The sequence below is a fragment of the Elephas maximus genome, chromosome X (genome assembly GCF_024166365.1).
Source record: "Elephas maximus indicus isolate mEleMax1 chromosome X, mEleMax1 primary haplotype, whole genome shotgun sequence".
Taxonomy (NCBI): Eukaryota; Metazoa; Chordata; class Mammalia; order Proboscidea; family Elephantidae; genus Elephas; species Elephas maximus.
Genome location: NC_064846.1, coordinates 154,193,604 through 154,208,664, shown reverse-complemented (window position 1 = coordinate 154,208,664; position 15,061 = coordinate 154,193,604). Strand labels below are relative to the sequence as shown.

Below are 15,061 nucleotides of genomic sequence, written 5' to 3'. Positions count from 1 at the left end.
CCATTACAGTTTCTACATGTACCATTTAGTGACAAGTGATTGCATTCTTCGAGTTGTATAACCATTCTCATCCTCCTTTTCTGGGTTTTCTTCCATTAACATAAATTCACTGCCCCCTAAGGTTCCTATCTAATCTTTCAAGTCGCTTTTCTCAGTTTGATCCTGTACAGATAGTTCTTAAAAGAGCATAATGCTCAAGGCAGATATTTTTTTTTTACTAGTTATGCTAAACTATTGTTTGGTTTTAAGAAGACTTTAGGGGATATTTTTGGTTTAAGGTTTAAAGATTATCTCGGGGCAGTATTTTCAGGGATTCATCCACTCTCCATGGCTCCACGAAGTCTGGGGTCTGAGAATTTGGAATTCTGTTCTACATTTCCCTCCTTTTGATCAGGATTCTTCTATGGAATCTTTGATCAAAATGTTCATAATGGTAGCTGAGCACCATCCAGTTCTTCTGGTCTCATGGTGAAGGAGGCAGTTGTTCATGGAGGCAATTAGCCACACATTCCGTATCTTCCTCCTATTCCTGACTCTCCTTCCTCTGTTGTTCCAGTCGAATAGAGACCAGTTGTTGGGCCCTGGATGGCCGCTTTTAAGCTTTTAATGCCCCAGGCACTACACAATGAACTAGGATGTAGAACAGTAGCACTAAACATGTTATTAGGCCAGTTAACTGGGGTGTCCCATGAAACCATGACCCTAACCCTCCAAAGCAAGGAACCAAATCTCATGATGTTTTTTGTTGTACATAAGCAGCCTCAGCAGCTACTCTTTTTTTTTTCATTGTAAATGTATCTATCACAACTTTCTCCATTTTGATTTTTGATGATGCGTGTTTTTAAATATTTTATATTCCAACAGGAAAAGATAATAAAGCACCGAAGAAAGACAAGAAGAATATAAAGAAGGCTGCAGTGACAAAACCAAATAATATCAAGTCAATGTTCATTGCTAGTGCTGGAAAGAAAAGTGCAGATGTGAGCTTCGTGGTTTTCTTATGTTTTGTCTTTTACTTTGCAATGTGAATTTAATGTTTTGTTATACACAGAATAGGTGCTCAATACGTATTTGAATGAGAAATATTTGCCCAACTTCAGTCACTAGGTTGGATATAGATTTCTAGGCGAATTTCAGCACTTCTGTGGTTGGAAATGTGGAGATAGAAAAAAAAATTGAACAGAAAAGCTGACTTGACGTGTTTAATTTCAGTAGTTAATGTGAGAATTATGGAATATGATGAAAATAGAGGACAGGAGCTGTAGACCTAGGAGTTATATATACACAGTGGTTGTTAAAATCTGTGAATAGCAGATTAGCACTCAGAGTGAGGAACGAAGTGACAAGGACCAACTAGTTAGCGTCTTTTCACAGATACGTGGTTTGGGTGAAATTTTAAGTGCAGCACTTTCTCATTCTGTCTTCCTTTATAATTTCTAGAAAGCTGTCGACTTGTCCAAGGATGATCTGCTAGGTGACCTTCTGCAGGATCTGAGCTCTGAGGTGAGTGAATCTCTGGGAGTTGTAAATTATGTAGGGGGCATGGGCTGAAGAGACAGTTTAGTAATTATAAAAACAGATTATTGCTAGAATTCAAAAAAAAAAAGGCAACATGACACCACCACCAAAAAAAGAGGCAATCTTCACATTGATTTCTTCTCACCATTTGAGATGAGTAGTTTCCAGCTGTTATAAGCTACGTGATTATGTAGATAGGGCTGTGTGGGTGTTTGTTTGAAGTAGTAAGAATACACAGGAGTCAGTTCTGTGAACGCTCACTGCTTGCGTTGAGTTGCTGTAGTGTATGTTCCCTAAATAGATTGAAACCTGTCAATCTGCACAATCAGGCAGGAGATCCTTGTCTTGAATTCTGAGGGGGAGTGAAGGAAGAGTCAGTAAGCTGTCCCTGATAGAACTCAGACAGGCTGAGCAGCACCGTGAGTTTGAAATTTGACTACTGCACATAAGGACTAAGCTCTCATTTAGAAATGTAATCCTTTCTCAGAGGCCATTGATTAAAACGGCTCACACCATCACCATGTAGTTTTATCTTGACAGTTTTAAAATGTAATGTTCTGGGAAGGCAAGTGCAAAGTATGTTTAGTTTGAAAAAGAAAAAATTGGTAAGGGGTGGATTTAATATCTATTCTGGTTTTGTAGTGATTCTGTAGTATTGTTGCTATAGTAACTCCAGTGCAGGAACATAGATCTGTGGGGGGAGCGGGGAAAGAAAAAAAAAAAAGCTTTTTTTACCCATTAGACTTCAATAGGTAAAGAAATGTACTTTTTCTGTCTTGTGGTAAACGAAGCATGGCAGTGAACGTCTGTCTTACCCTTCCTTTTAGAAATCTCGAATAACTCTCCCACCTGTAATGATACCGAAGAAGAAAAGGTCCATTGGAGCTTCGCTGAATCCATTCTCCGTGCACACCCCCAAGGTAAAATGTGTAGAAATACCTTCAATCTTGATTGATACGATTTCTTAATAGTTACTTTGTTGTTTGTCTCTGTGAGGGCAGTGCCATTGAATTTGGTTTTGATTTTTGGTTTAAATTAGGACTCCCGTTTCATTACAGAGTGTCATGCAGCTCATAAATGTGTGCATGTGCCTGCTTTTTTCCTAGTAAATTTTGTAGGCACTGGTATGTGTTTATCAGAGGGCTGACAGCTGTGCTAAATGTAATAATTTTCCTCCCAGAAACACGAATTTTTTGGTAAACCTATGTAGCAGTAAAATAATTGAAGCTCTTACATTAATACAGAAAATCCTCTTATAAATGGGAACTGTTATCTGGTCAGGGTAGGACAGTTACATATTTTTAGTATTCAGGCCCAACTGACGAAACATTTCAAAATGTTTACAGGCAGTCCCTTCAGGAAAAACCATTCTCCCTGTCTCAAGGAGGGAACCTCCGTCAACTCCTGTTCAGCTTAAATGTGCTGAATTTACTGGTAAGTCTGTCAGGCAAAAGTCCAAGGGTGTTGAGCAGTCCCAAAAGGAGGCCCTGTCAGGAGGAAGTAGCAGAGGTTTTAAAGGCAGTGTGATTGCAAGTTTTAAGTGAAAGATTTGAATTCATAGCAGTAAAGTTGAAAAAAATCTGATTCGGAGATTGGCCTCAAAGTGCCAATATGGAGCAGGAAAAGGGGTAGGCTGCTGTTTCAGTGTGGGGGAGCTCTTTGTGCTCCATGGCAGGAGTACATTTCGTGGATGTGTGACGATGCTTACAGGAGAGACAGTGCAGGCTGCGCGTACAGGAGACGAGGACAAGTCGGGGGCAATGGATTTTGAAGATGGCGACTTTGATGAGCCCATGGAAGCTGAGGAGGTGACTGTGGAGCCTGTGACTGACAAGACATGGAACCAAAAGAGTGAGCCAGCAAAGGATGTGAAACTTAAGGCGGATTCTGGGAGAGAGACCACAGCACACTTGTAAGTGTTTTTATGACTTTTCTAGCAAATAGTGCTACAGTTATTCTGTTGGATTTTGAAAGATTTTTTAAAAAATGTGATTTCTACAGAGGCTGTTTTCTACCAGATGTCTCTGGTTGGGGCATAGATCAGGGAGATGAAAGCCGTTTCTCACCTCAGGAAGTTCAAGTGGATTCCAGTTACCTCCCAATGGTAAAAGGGGCAGATGAGGAACAAGCGTTCCAGTTTTACTGGCTGGATGCTTATGAAGATCCGTACAACCAACCAGGTAATCATGTGGAAGCTAACTACATGCCTTTAATGATTATAGTTGGTATAGGCTCTGCCCTCACTTCTGTGCATAGTAGGAGGGCAATACTCATTCGTTGTCAGTGCGTGAGCCACCCTGATGGAGAGGAGCTACAGGGTGAATAATCCTTAAAGATGCTCATTACAAAAATCATGTGGTTTTGGAATGTGTTTTTGAAGTTTTCTGTTGATGTATTGGAAGTTATAGGAATTCACTTTAAATGGAATCAGTCATTAATTTATTTGTTCAGCACATTTTCATTGAACACCTGTTGTGTGCCAGATATTTTGACATGAACTTGATGGATTGGATGTGGGGGTTGAGGGAAAAGAGGAATCCAGGATGATCCCTGGGCCATCCTCATGAGCCAATACTGTGAATTCTTGACTCACAAAAAGCCAGGAGACTGTCCACTTTCCTTTTGTGCCTCTTTGAACCCCCCTGAAATTTTTCTTTTATACTATGGGGTTAGGCATGACAAGGTCTCTTGAATTAATATAAAATACAGTATACACCTTTAAACAGACTTGCCTTTATTTAGATCCTTTTTGAATCTGAGGGAGATGCAAACTGTACTTTTCAAATTGGTTTCCTGGAGGCCGCATCCAGTGGTGGTAGAGGGAGTCTCTAGATGTCAGTAAAGCAAGTGAGTGATAAGAGTAAGTATTAATCATCAGACTTGAAGGCCAGATTTACCTTAAAGGTAATCAGGCATTGACTTTAACTGGAAAAATATTAATGGTCTCACCGAGAGGCAGTCTCACAGAACATTAATATACTTGAGCTTATCAAATTACATATATACTCGTACAGAGCCACTTGAGTAGCAAACTGCCATGTGTTGGTTTCTTAGGTAAAGATATAATCAGTCATAGAAATGTTATCTTATCATTTCTTATCTGTATTCTCTTAGGCTGAGATGATTTGGTTAGACCCCCTCTCCTCTTTGACTACTTCTTTGTTACTTGCTGCTGAGAGGTAGACTGACAAGTATGGTTGGTTACTTGAGGCTGAGCAAATTATTTCCCATGCATTGCCCAGACCCAGGGCTGTCCCACTGTACAACTTCAGGGGACACCGTTTTCACGTGGCCTCCCTGGAGCCCAGCAGTGTGACTGGTGCTCCCTGGAGCTATACAGCATGGTGGGCCTACCCATACTGATGCTGCTCCTTGTGCTTTGCTCTTCTTGCTCAGTGCTGTAGTCCATCTCGGGTCCCATCCAAGCCAGAAACCTGGGAGCCATGCTCGATACTCCCTTTCCCTCACTTCCCTCATGAAATCTTGTCAGTTTTCTCCTCCTAAAGTAGACGACCTACCTTCTCTTTCTCTTTCACTACCATCATTGTGAAACCCCTGACCCCCTCTTGCCTACCCAAAACATTGGCCAGCCTACTAATTGATCTTCCAGCTATCGTTACTTCCAGAGTGATTGATCAGAAGGGTAACTCTGACCACATCATTCCCTCATTAAAAAAAAAATCTTCAGCGACTTCTCACTGCCTACAGCTCAGCTCCTTTAGCAAGGTTTCTGATACCTGCTGTGTAGAAATTTTATGCCCCAGAAATAGTTCCTTGTATGTACCTTGCTATTTTATATACTGTTTTCTTTTTGCTCATGTTTTGTCTGACTAGAATGCCCTTATCTGGCCTGTTCTTCAAAATTCCACTTAGGTGTCATCTCCTGGAACTCTTCTCAAACTTCCAGACTGGCCTGAGAGCCCTTTTCCATTCTCATCATAGCATTTGTCTTGTTATTTCAAAATGAGCCATTTCTGTGGTTTACTTTCCTCAAAAGAAGGCTGGGATCTTATATTTCCATCATCCAACACAATGCCAGGCACATAGTAGGTGTTCAATAAATGTTCGTTGAAATAAACTACACAGTGATTGGCAGTCCTGTAGATGTATGTGAAGGGTTCAGAGAACCAGAGTTGCATTTGCTGCTCTTACTGAATTTACCTCTTGAAGCCTTGTAGCAGTGTAGCAAAGTGGACGGTGCCCCCCTCCCCACGTAAATACACAAAAGCATCAGATTGGCAGTGTCAGTTGCCAAGGATTAGAACCTTAAGAAGCAACAACCCTCTTGCTTTCCTGCATGAAAATGAGTTTACTATTGCCACCTTTTGTTTACTGATTGATGCTCTTAGTAAATAGCATCATTTTGCAGGGCAGGAGTCTAGAACTGCACTGTCCACTATGGTAGGCACTAGCTACGTGTATGTAGCTCTTTAAATTTCATTAATTAAAATTAAATCAAGTTTAATTTGATTTCTTAGTCATTAGTCACATTTCAAGTGCCCAAGAGCCATGTGTGTCTTAGTAGTTACCACGTTGGACCGCACAGACACTGAACAATTCTGTCATTGCAGAAAATTTATCTCAGATAGTGACCCGTTGTAACTTGTTGCGGTCAAGTCGATTACGACTCATAGCGACCCTGTAGGATGGGGTAGAACTGCCCCATAGGGTTTCCAAGGAGCAGCTGGTAGATTCAGATTGCTGACTTTTTGGTTAGTAGCCGTAGCTCTTAAGCACTGTACCACCAGGTCTCACTATCAGATAGTGCTGGTCTGTATTAATAGGTGTTATGATTGAGGCCTTGCAGAAAAACTCTATTTACAAAACAACCAATTTATGATATATACTTTTGAATTCCTGATGTTGAATTCCTGATGTTGACCATAGTTATAGATAGGCCTTTTCAACCAATATCGGGAACTATTTTACAGTTGAAAGAGTACCAGTCTTTTGTTGGTTTGTCATCCAAATGCTAAGGTAAAATAAAATTTCTAGTGCTGGAGAAAGGCCTCAGAGATCATCCAGCCTAGTTACTCATTTATGTCATTGTTAGCTGCCCATGAGTTGGCCCCTGACTCATGGCAACCCCCATGCACAACAAAACAAAATGGTGCCCGGTCTTGTGCTATTCCCATGATCGGTTGCAACCCATAAGATTTTCATTGGCTGATTTTTGGAAGTAGCTCGCTAGGCCTTTCCTCCTGGTGTGTCTTTGTCTGGAATCTCTGCTGAAACCTGTTCACCATTACAGCAACATGCAAGCCTCCACTGGGAGGCGGGGGGAGGCTGCACATGAGGTGCTTTGGCTGGGAATCAAACCTGGGACACCTGCATGGAAGGCAGGAGTTCTACTACTGAGGAAACTGAGGCTCAAAAAGATAAAGTGACCAGCTCTTTAGTGCAGAGCTCAAGGCTTCTCACCCTTGGTCCACTCTGCTGTTCTGTGGCACTTCTCAAGTTGTGTCCTCTGCCGTGGTACATCTTTCTCTGTGATTGATGCCAGTGAGTTAAATAAGATGGTTAAAAAAAAAAGTCCTTTAATCTTAGAGGGTTGAACAGTTTCGTCATGATAGCAGGTAATGATCACTGAGCCTTGGTGAAATCAATGCTGCTAATATAAACTAAGTACTCCCAAAGACCCTTTTATTGTTTCTCACTTTCTTACAGATTCTAAGTAAGTCAGTTGTTGCTGAATGCTCCGTAATTATGAAAAGAATCTTACTCTTTGCATATGGGAAGATATCCTGTCTTCATTATGACTTTTTCAAGGTTGAATAATCCTGACTGCACCTGGTTTCAGCTAGTAACTTTGGGGGGAATGTAATCTTTGTTTACCATGATCTTTTTGTGGCAAATGAGGCATAAACAGTGTCAAATGTGTTGCATGAAGTGTGATATTAGTTTGACTGTAAAATGAGCTATTTGAATCTTTGAATCCAATATTAGGGTCTTTATTTTCCTTTGCATGGAATTTTGTTTTTCCATCTTTAACTGTTGTGAGGGATGACTTTTAATTTTCTGAGCTACAGTGTTTTTTTCTTCTTTTTTAATCATCCCCACAGTCCTTCCTTCCCCTCTTCCCCACCTCCCCTCATCTCCCCACAGCTGAAAATCACACAACTCTTTTAAGAATTTTAATCATCTGCAGAAATGAAAATTCTTAGATGGTCTTATTTCTATCAGGACAAATGACAAAAAGAAAGCACTGATGAGCTGTCTTGTGAAACGGGGGTAATCGCCCTTGTGAACAGTAGCCTTTGCATGTGCCGGAATTTTCTTAGTGTCTCAGATAAGTGGCTGTGTTGATTGGCTATGCTGAATTCCTGCTGTCTATAATTATTCATGGGGCCCAGGATTTTGCAAAGTGGCCATCTCTTGGGTTGACTATCAAATCTTTGGAGTCTCTTTGCTCATTTTCATGAGCCATGACTTGATATCTAGAAAGGAGTATTTTTACTTTGTGGTATACATTACTTAGGGATTTCAAAAGGAGAGTGTCTATTGCTTTGGTTACTTAGCCTTATGTAAGGCTAAGTAAGGAGCATTGTGAGTAGCACCTAGCCAGATGTCTTAAGTAGCCTGTGTGGTAGACAGGGTGAAATAGGGGATAATAGTAGAACCCTATTATGAGATGGAAACCCTGGTGGTGTAGTGGTTAAGTGCTACAGCTGCTAACCAAAAGGTCGGCAGTTTGAATCTGCCAGGCGCTCCTTGGAAACTCTGAGGCAGTTCTGTTCTGTCCTGTAGGGTCGCTATGAGTCGGAATCAACTCCATGGCAACAACGGGTTTGGTTTTTTTTTGTTTATTATGAGATGGAGCCCTGGTGGTGCAGTGCTTAAAAGTTATGACTGCTAACCAAAAGGTCAACAGCTCGAATCCACCAGCCACTCCTTGGAAACCCTATGGGAAGTTCTGCTCTGTCCTTTAAGGCTGCTATGAATCAGAACCGACTTGACAGCAATGGGTTTGGGCTTTTTTTTTTCCAGTTATTTGAGATGTTATATGGAATAAGATACATGAGATGAATTACTTTTTTCCCAACTCAGTTTTACATATAGAAAAGTAACTGCTGCTCCATAGTTATCCAAATAGACAGATGTTAGTTTTTATCAGTAAATAAGGAATTTAGTATTATATTCTCAGATTTGTAAGCTCTTGCGAGAGGTTTAAATATGAGATTTGCTGAAGAGTAGTTTGCTTTTTCGGTTTCTGTTAATCTGGGCAATTTTGGTTTTGGGGGAAATGTTTGTATACAAGGTAGAGAATCATTCTGTCTCCTGTCCTCCCAGTGGTCACAGATTTCACCACCGTGATAGTGTGTGTGGTATGGCGTAAGTACTTAGGAACTGGTCTGGGAAGCGGGCAACGGGTAGAAATTTGGTGTCAACAATGAGTTACCAACGTTTAAGCAGGTTCAGTGTGCCTTTATATTACCTCTTTAATTTGATGTAATGGAAATGTTTCTTTTCTTATGGTTTTCCCTTATTCCTTCAGGTGTGGTATTTCTGTTTGGCAAAGTTTGGATCGAATCAGCCAAAACCTATGTGAGCTGTTGTGTCATGGTGAAAAACATTGAGCGAACACTATACTTCCTTCCCCGTGAACTGGTTAGTGGTTAGCTTTTGGTTCTCAGTAATTGTATATGCCACACATTCTGTGTTCTTCCACCAGCCTTATACGAATCATCCACAGACCTGATGATTCTTTCCAATGACCATTTCACTGATTGTCAGCAGCTCTATTATCAAACCAAAAACCCGTTGCTGTCGAGTTGATTCCGACTAATAGTGACCATATAGGACAGAGTAGAACTACCCCATAGGCATTCTAAGGCTGTAAATCTTTACAGAAGCAGACTGCCATGTCTTTCTCCTGCAGAGCGGCTGGTGGATTCAAATTGCCGACTTTTCGCTTAGCAACTGAGCGCTTTGACCACGGTGCCCCCAGGGCTCCTGTAGCAGCTCTGTTAGAGGTGGAGAAAAGCTAGAGAAATGAAAACTCAGTTTTTCAACTTGTTAGAGTATAAAAGCGTCTTGAGTTTTACTACATAATGCTGCCTTTTCCGCTACCCCTCATTTCCATAATTGGGGTTGAGAGGCTATGACTCTAAAATGTGACATGGCGTTTGGCCCAGTTTTCACACTTGTGCTGCGTAGGCCGCAGTACCATTCCCTCCATGGCCACTGAACAAAGTCAATGCCATTTGCTCCTCCTTTACTGGGACTTAACATCCCCCCTCCCCTCCCAACCCTGTCCTTTCCCCATCTAAATTAAACTGTGGAGCTTCTTGGTCAGGAGTTTTACGGTAGTTATTCTCCCATTTCGTAGGACTGTTAGTCTTTATCTCTCTGATTTGCTTTTGTGATGCCACTGGGAGGAGTTAGGCATTGGGTTTGGCCTTAGTACATTTTTTGGGTCTGTGTATATCTTTGAACTTACCTATAAGACCGTGCTTTATAAATATTTAAACAGTTGAGCATGGAAATTGATTTAGACTTAGATTTTTGGTGGTTGAGAAGATCTTATGTACAGACACTTTTTCCCCCCTTCACTTCCCTCTCCGTGGGAGAACAGAAAATTGATCTAAATACGGGGAAAGAAACCGGAACTCCAGTTACAATGAAGGATGTTTATGACGAATTTGATGAGAAAATAGCAACAAAATATAAATTAATGAAGTTCAAGTCCAAGGTTTGTATTTGCCGATAAACTTTTTCCAACCTCATTTATTAGTTGTTCATTTCCTGATTTAGCAAATTGTTATTGAATATCTACTTTGTGCAAAATGCCTTCTGCATGGCTATTGTTCACTGAATGAAAATTTGTTGGTATAAGTGTTAAAAACAGTGTATTAGATGATTGTAAAACTTTTTTCTTTCTCTCTAAACTGCTTGTAAAATAATGTTCATTGGAATAGGAAGATAACTCATGGCAAATGAGTTGCCTCCAATGCTTACAGCAGGTCTTGTGCTCTTATTCTGAAATGGAGAAGAAACTGTTCTGATGTTGTTTATATTAGTTATTGCCAAGTTATCTTGGTAGAAAGTTAAAGTAAGGTTTTATCTTTAAAAGTCAGGGTCGATGAGGCTATTTCTGATGGAATAAAAATCTTTTTTTTGTACGCTATATAAGATAAATTGTCTTGGTTTTAGTGAGACAGTTGATGCCTTTGGCCCTAATTATGGGGGCTGAAGCCCTCTGAACATACTGACTGTTAATAGTGATTATAACGAAGGGAGCATCAAGTTGCCGAAGAGAAGGTTAACAGTCTTAACTCACTGAGTTTTCATTTGGCTGATTGAGCACGTCTTTAAAACTCTAATGAAGAGCATAGGTGCCAGGCCAGACTGCTTGTGCTGTGAGCGCTAGCCCTTCCACTCACTAGTGTCTGACCTTGGATGAGTGCTGAGGGACCACTCTCTGCCTGTTTCTTTATCTGAAAAAAATGTGCCTATTTCAAGAATTGTTGGAAGGGTTAATTCAGTTAATTCACATGAAGTGATTAGAACAGTCCTTGGCATATAGCAGGCACTCAGTGAATATGAACAATAATCATAATGTTAATTATTTCTTATTTTTCCAGGAAGATAAGAGTTGCTTAATGTCACGTATGAAATAGTAGCAAATGATTTAATACATTAACATTGTTAAAAATCTTAATCTGTTATTGCCACTCTTGAATGTAAATTATTTCTGGGTTCTGTAGTGTCCAAGATAAGTCACTGGGTGTTTTAGTCCCAGTTGAAAGGGAAAAGGATGCTTTTTGGCTTTATTTATCTTTGTGTTCCATAAGGACATTACATTTGTAATGATTAAATAATACTGGTCAATTTAATTTGTGAAAAGTTTTTGTCTTTGCGAATTTTAAATATCTACCTACCCAGATAGTGGAGAAGAACTATGCTTTTGAGATACCTGATGTTCCAGAAAAATCTGAGTACTTGGAAGTTAGATACTCGGTAAGTCAAACACAGAAAATTACTGGTTTTGGGTTGAGAATGACATTTCTCTGTTTTTAAACTTTCAACTAGAAGTATTGGCAGGGCTCTCAAGCCCACAGTTCATTCAGGTGGTCTTACAGTAATGAATAATTGAAATGGATAAAATTCATTTAAGTACATAGACTACAAATTCTGTTGCCTTCCTCTGCTTTCAAGTGGGCATCTTTAAATATATAAGTTGAAACAGCAGGACTGTCAAGTGGAATGCATGCCACATGATGGAATTGAATATCATTATCTGTTGAAGTGTCTCTTGTGAGCAGTGGAAAAGGTGAGAGAGGAGTGTCAGTAGCATCGCCATAGTGCTGCTCTTTCTCCTGTGATTGGCAAGGTCATTGCCATGGCATGTCAATTAACTGGACCTTAATCTCTTTTTACCTCTGTTCCAGTGTTCTGATCCCACAGTGATGGAAAAGGGAAACTTCAAAAATGTTTCTGACAGTGGTGCTAAAAACTACCACAGAAGCATTTTGAATGCATCCCACTCTATTGCTTTCTTTCTTCTAATGGAGTGGCACTTACTTGGCAATTCTTTGTCAGTAAGGCGTGTACAGCTCTGGTCAGAAATTCTCTTTGGGGAAGCTTCTTGGCCTAATTTTCTTTTAATGGGTGTCTTCAAGATGGATTATTTTGTCATCGTGAATTGTTTTTGTTACCTACTGTGAATTGTTTTGGATTTCATTTGTGGCAAATTACATTTCATATGTATCAGAGGGATTTCTTCTGATGCTTCATAGAGAGGCTTTTGTTTATTTCAGAGACAGACTTTGGAAAATGTGAAGTAAGAGTTCTAAACAAAAAAGGTTTTTTGTTCCTTTTTCAGGCTGAATCACCACAGCTTCCTCAGGATTTGAAAGGAGAAACTTTTTCTCATGTATTCGGGACCAACACATCTAGCTTGGAACTGTTCTTGATGAACAGAAAGATCAAAGGACCTTGTTGGCTTGAAGTAAAAAATCCACGTAAGCAAGAATTTACTCAGAATGTTAAGGTGGTTGCTAATAAATGTAGTTTTTAAAAGAGAAGTTAGGAGATTTGGTCTATTTATTTCAGTCTGCCCACTTCCTTTTTTATGTTTGTCTCTTCAAGGATTTCCTTGGGTGAGTATAGGGAATACATTTGGAATCACCTTATTCCTCTAATACCTCAGTTTAATCTGAAGGAGGCCTCAGTTGGCCCAAGCGGCCGTTGGGGGTGAACCCTTCAGTGTGCTGTTTTGTTTGTACGTACCTCTGCCCTGGCTAATGTGGCCCAACTGTTCTACATAGTGAACTGCTGGCCTTTAAAGGAGGGAGAGCTTCATGCCCAATGTGGATAGTGCTCGTTTGGCCTGTTACCTGATGTTTTTTCAGTATTTGCATTTATGATACTTTGTTTTGTCGTCTTGAATCCTCTTTAAAATGTTTTATGATTCCTCTAAGACAGTGTTTTTTTTTAACCTGTTTGGGATCCTGGATTCTTTGAACATATGTACATGTACAGGATTGAAGAATATCGTACTTAACCGTAAAAAACACAACCCATTACTATTGAGTCGGTTCCGACTCATAGCGACTCTGTGGGGCAGAGTAGAACTGCCCCATAGGGTTTCCAAGACTGGAAATCTTTGAGGAAGCAGACTGCCATATTTCTCCCGTGGAGTGGGTGATGGGTTCGAACTTCCAACCGTTTGGTTAGCAGCTGAGCACTTAACCACTGCACCACCAGGGCTACTTTTTCTTTTTCAGTAAATAGCTATTAATATATTACATCTGTTCTCTTCCAGAGCTCTTGAATCAGCCAGTCAGTTGGTGTAAAGTTGAAACAATGGCTTTGAAGCCGGAACTGGTGAATGTAATTAAAGATGTTGCCCCTCCTCCACTTGTGGTTATGTCTTTCAGCATGAAGACGATGCAGCATGCAAAGACACATCAGAACGAGGTGAGGACCTCACAACAAGCTTTCTCCTTGCTTGAAGGCTTGATTGGATTTTGGAGATAAAAATATGTCCTACCTTAAAAAAAAAATGAGGCGAGGAAATAGGATAGATTTTGTACCTATGCTTGTGGATGCAATCCTTACCTGAACTTGTACAGCTTTTCTGCAAGTGAAAGTTATTCTTTCTGGAGGGGAAAGAATACTAATTCACTGTTTCCAAACTCCATTTTGGAGAATGAATTCAGTGTGGTGTTGGATTTTTTTTTTAAGAGTTAAATTGCTGGACTTCTTATTTTTTGTTTTAAAAAGTTTTTTTTGGAAAACTTCGAATGGACATAGAATAACAAAACGAACTTCCATCTATTCATCACTCATACTCAGCAGCTAGCCGAAATTTTGCCACACTTGCACCCCTCTTTCCCCTTTTCTTTTCTCCTGAGTATTTTAAAGCTAATCTCAGACATTGTGTCATTTTACCCCTGTATACTTTGGTATGCATCTTTGAAAACATGCATACTTTCTTATATAATTATTATACCATTATCATATCTAATAAAATTAACAGTGATTTCTTGATATTATCTAAAATACACAGTCCATGTTCATGTGATCCTTTTCTCAGAAATATCTTTTAATAGTTGGTTTATTTGAATTCGGATTCATATAAGATTCACACATCGCATTTAGTTTTTATGTCTCTGAATTTCTTTGAAATGGGAGCAGCTCTCTCCTACCCCCTTCCAGTTTTTTTCAGTGACATTGTCTTGTTGAAGAATCACTGTCCACTGTCTTGTAGAATGTCCCCCATTCTGTATTTGTTTGCTTCCTTGCGGTGCCACTGAACTTCTTCCTCTATACTAGGGATCAGCAAACTGTGGACAGTGGGCCAAATCCAGCCCACCACCTGTTTTTGTAAATAAAATTTTGGTGGCACACAGCCATATCTACTCGTTTATGTACTGTCTGTGGCTGCTTTTACACTACAACAGCAGAGTTGAATCGTCATGACAGAAACCATATGGCTTGCAAAGGCTGAAGTATTTTCTATCTTGGCCTTTATAGAAGAAGTGTGCTGACCCCTGCTCTGTCCTTCATATTCCTGTATACTGTAAGTTGGCTCTAAAGGCTTGGTTAACTTCCAGTTGAACTTTTTTACACATCAAATCCATGAGTCCACAATGACACTGCAAACAATAGCAACAACACATTGGTCACCTGTGTTGCTAGGGAACCAACTCATTATTTTGAAAATTGGTAAATAAAGGGATTGAATCAAAGCATTTTCCTAGTACATATTGTATCTCAGGTAACCAACTAATTCATGGAGGCAAGTTTTTCTTTACAGGTTTCCAGTTAATAAATAATGAAGGAAAAATTGAATGTTACCATTTTGCAATCCAGTGAATCCAGTGAAATAATGGATCTAGGCAGTGATCATCAGTGGCTGCTAATACCATTGATAGAAGTAATCAATTCCATGTCTAAAGTATTCGTACCAAAAAAACTGAACCTAATTTTGATCAAGCCTTCAGATCTAACTGTATTTACAGGCGATACAGAGACAGAGGAACATGTTAAATGACACATTGGGATACAAGCAGCAGAATCTATACTGTGGGGCGTT

The 15,061-nt window shown here is 39.9% G+C and overlaps 1 protein-coding gene across 3 annotated transcripts in view; it reads left to right on the top strand.

Annotated features, from left to right (window-relative positions):
- The window catches only part of POLA1 (DNA polymerase alpha 1, catalytic subunit), a 349,246-nt gene that overhangs the window by 18,913 nt on the left and 315,272 nt on the right, over positions 1-15,061 (top strand). For all 3 annotated transcript variants that reach the window (XM_049873141.1, XM_049873140.1, XM_049873142.1), the window contains exons 5-15: positions 865-980; positions 1,441-1,503; positions 2,346-2,438; positions 2,865-2,952; positions 3,229-3,430; positions 3,520-3,698; positions 9,014-9,126; positions 10,094-10,210; positions 11,404-11,478; positions 12,344-12,482; positions 13,286-13,440. In XM_049873141.1, the coding sequence (XP_049729098.1) occupies positions 865-980; positions 1,441-1,503; positions 2,346-2,438; positions 2,865-2,952; positions 3,229-3,430; positions 3,520-3,698; positions 9,014-9,126; positions 10,094-10,210; positions 11,404-11,478; positions 12,344-12,482; positions 13,286-13,440 (1,340 nt within the window). The remainder of the gene's footprint in view (positions 1-864; positions 981-1,440; positions 1,504-2,345; positions 2,439-2,864; positions 2,953-3,228; positions 3,431-3,519; positions 3,699-9,013; positions 9,127-10,093; positions 10,211-11,403; positions 11,479-12,343; positions 12,483-13,285; positions 13,441-15,061) is intronic.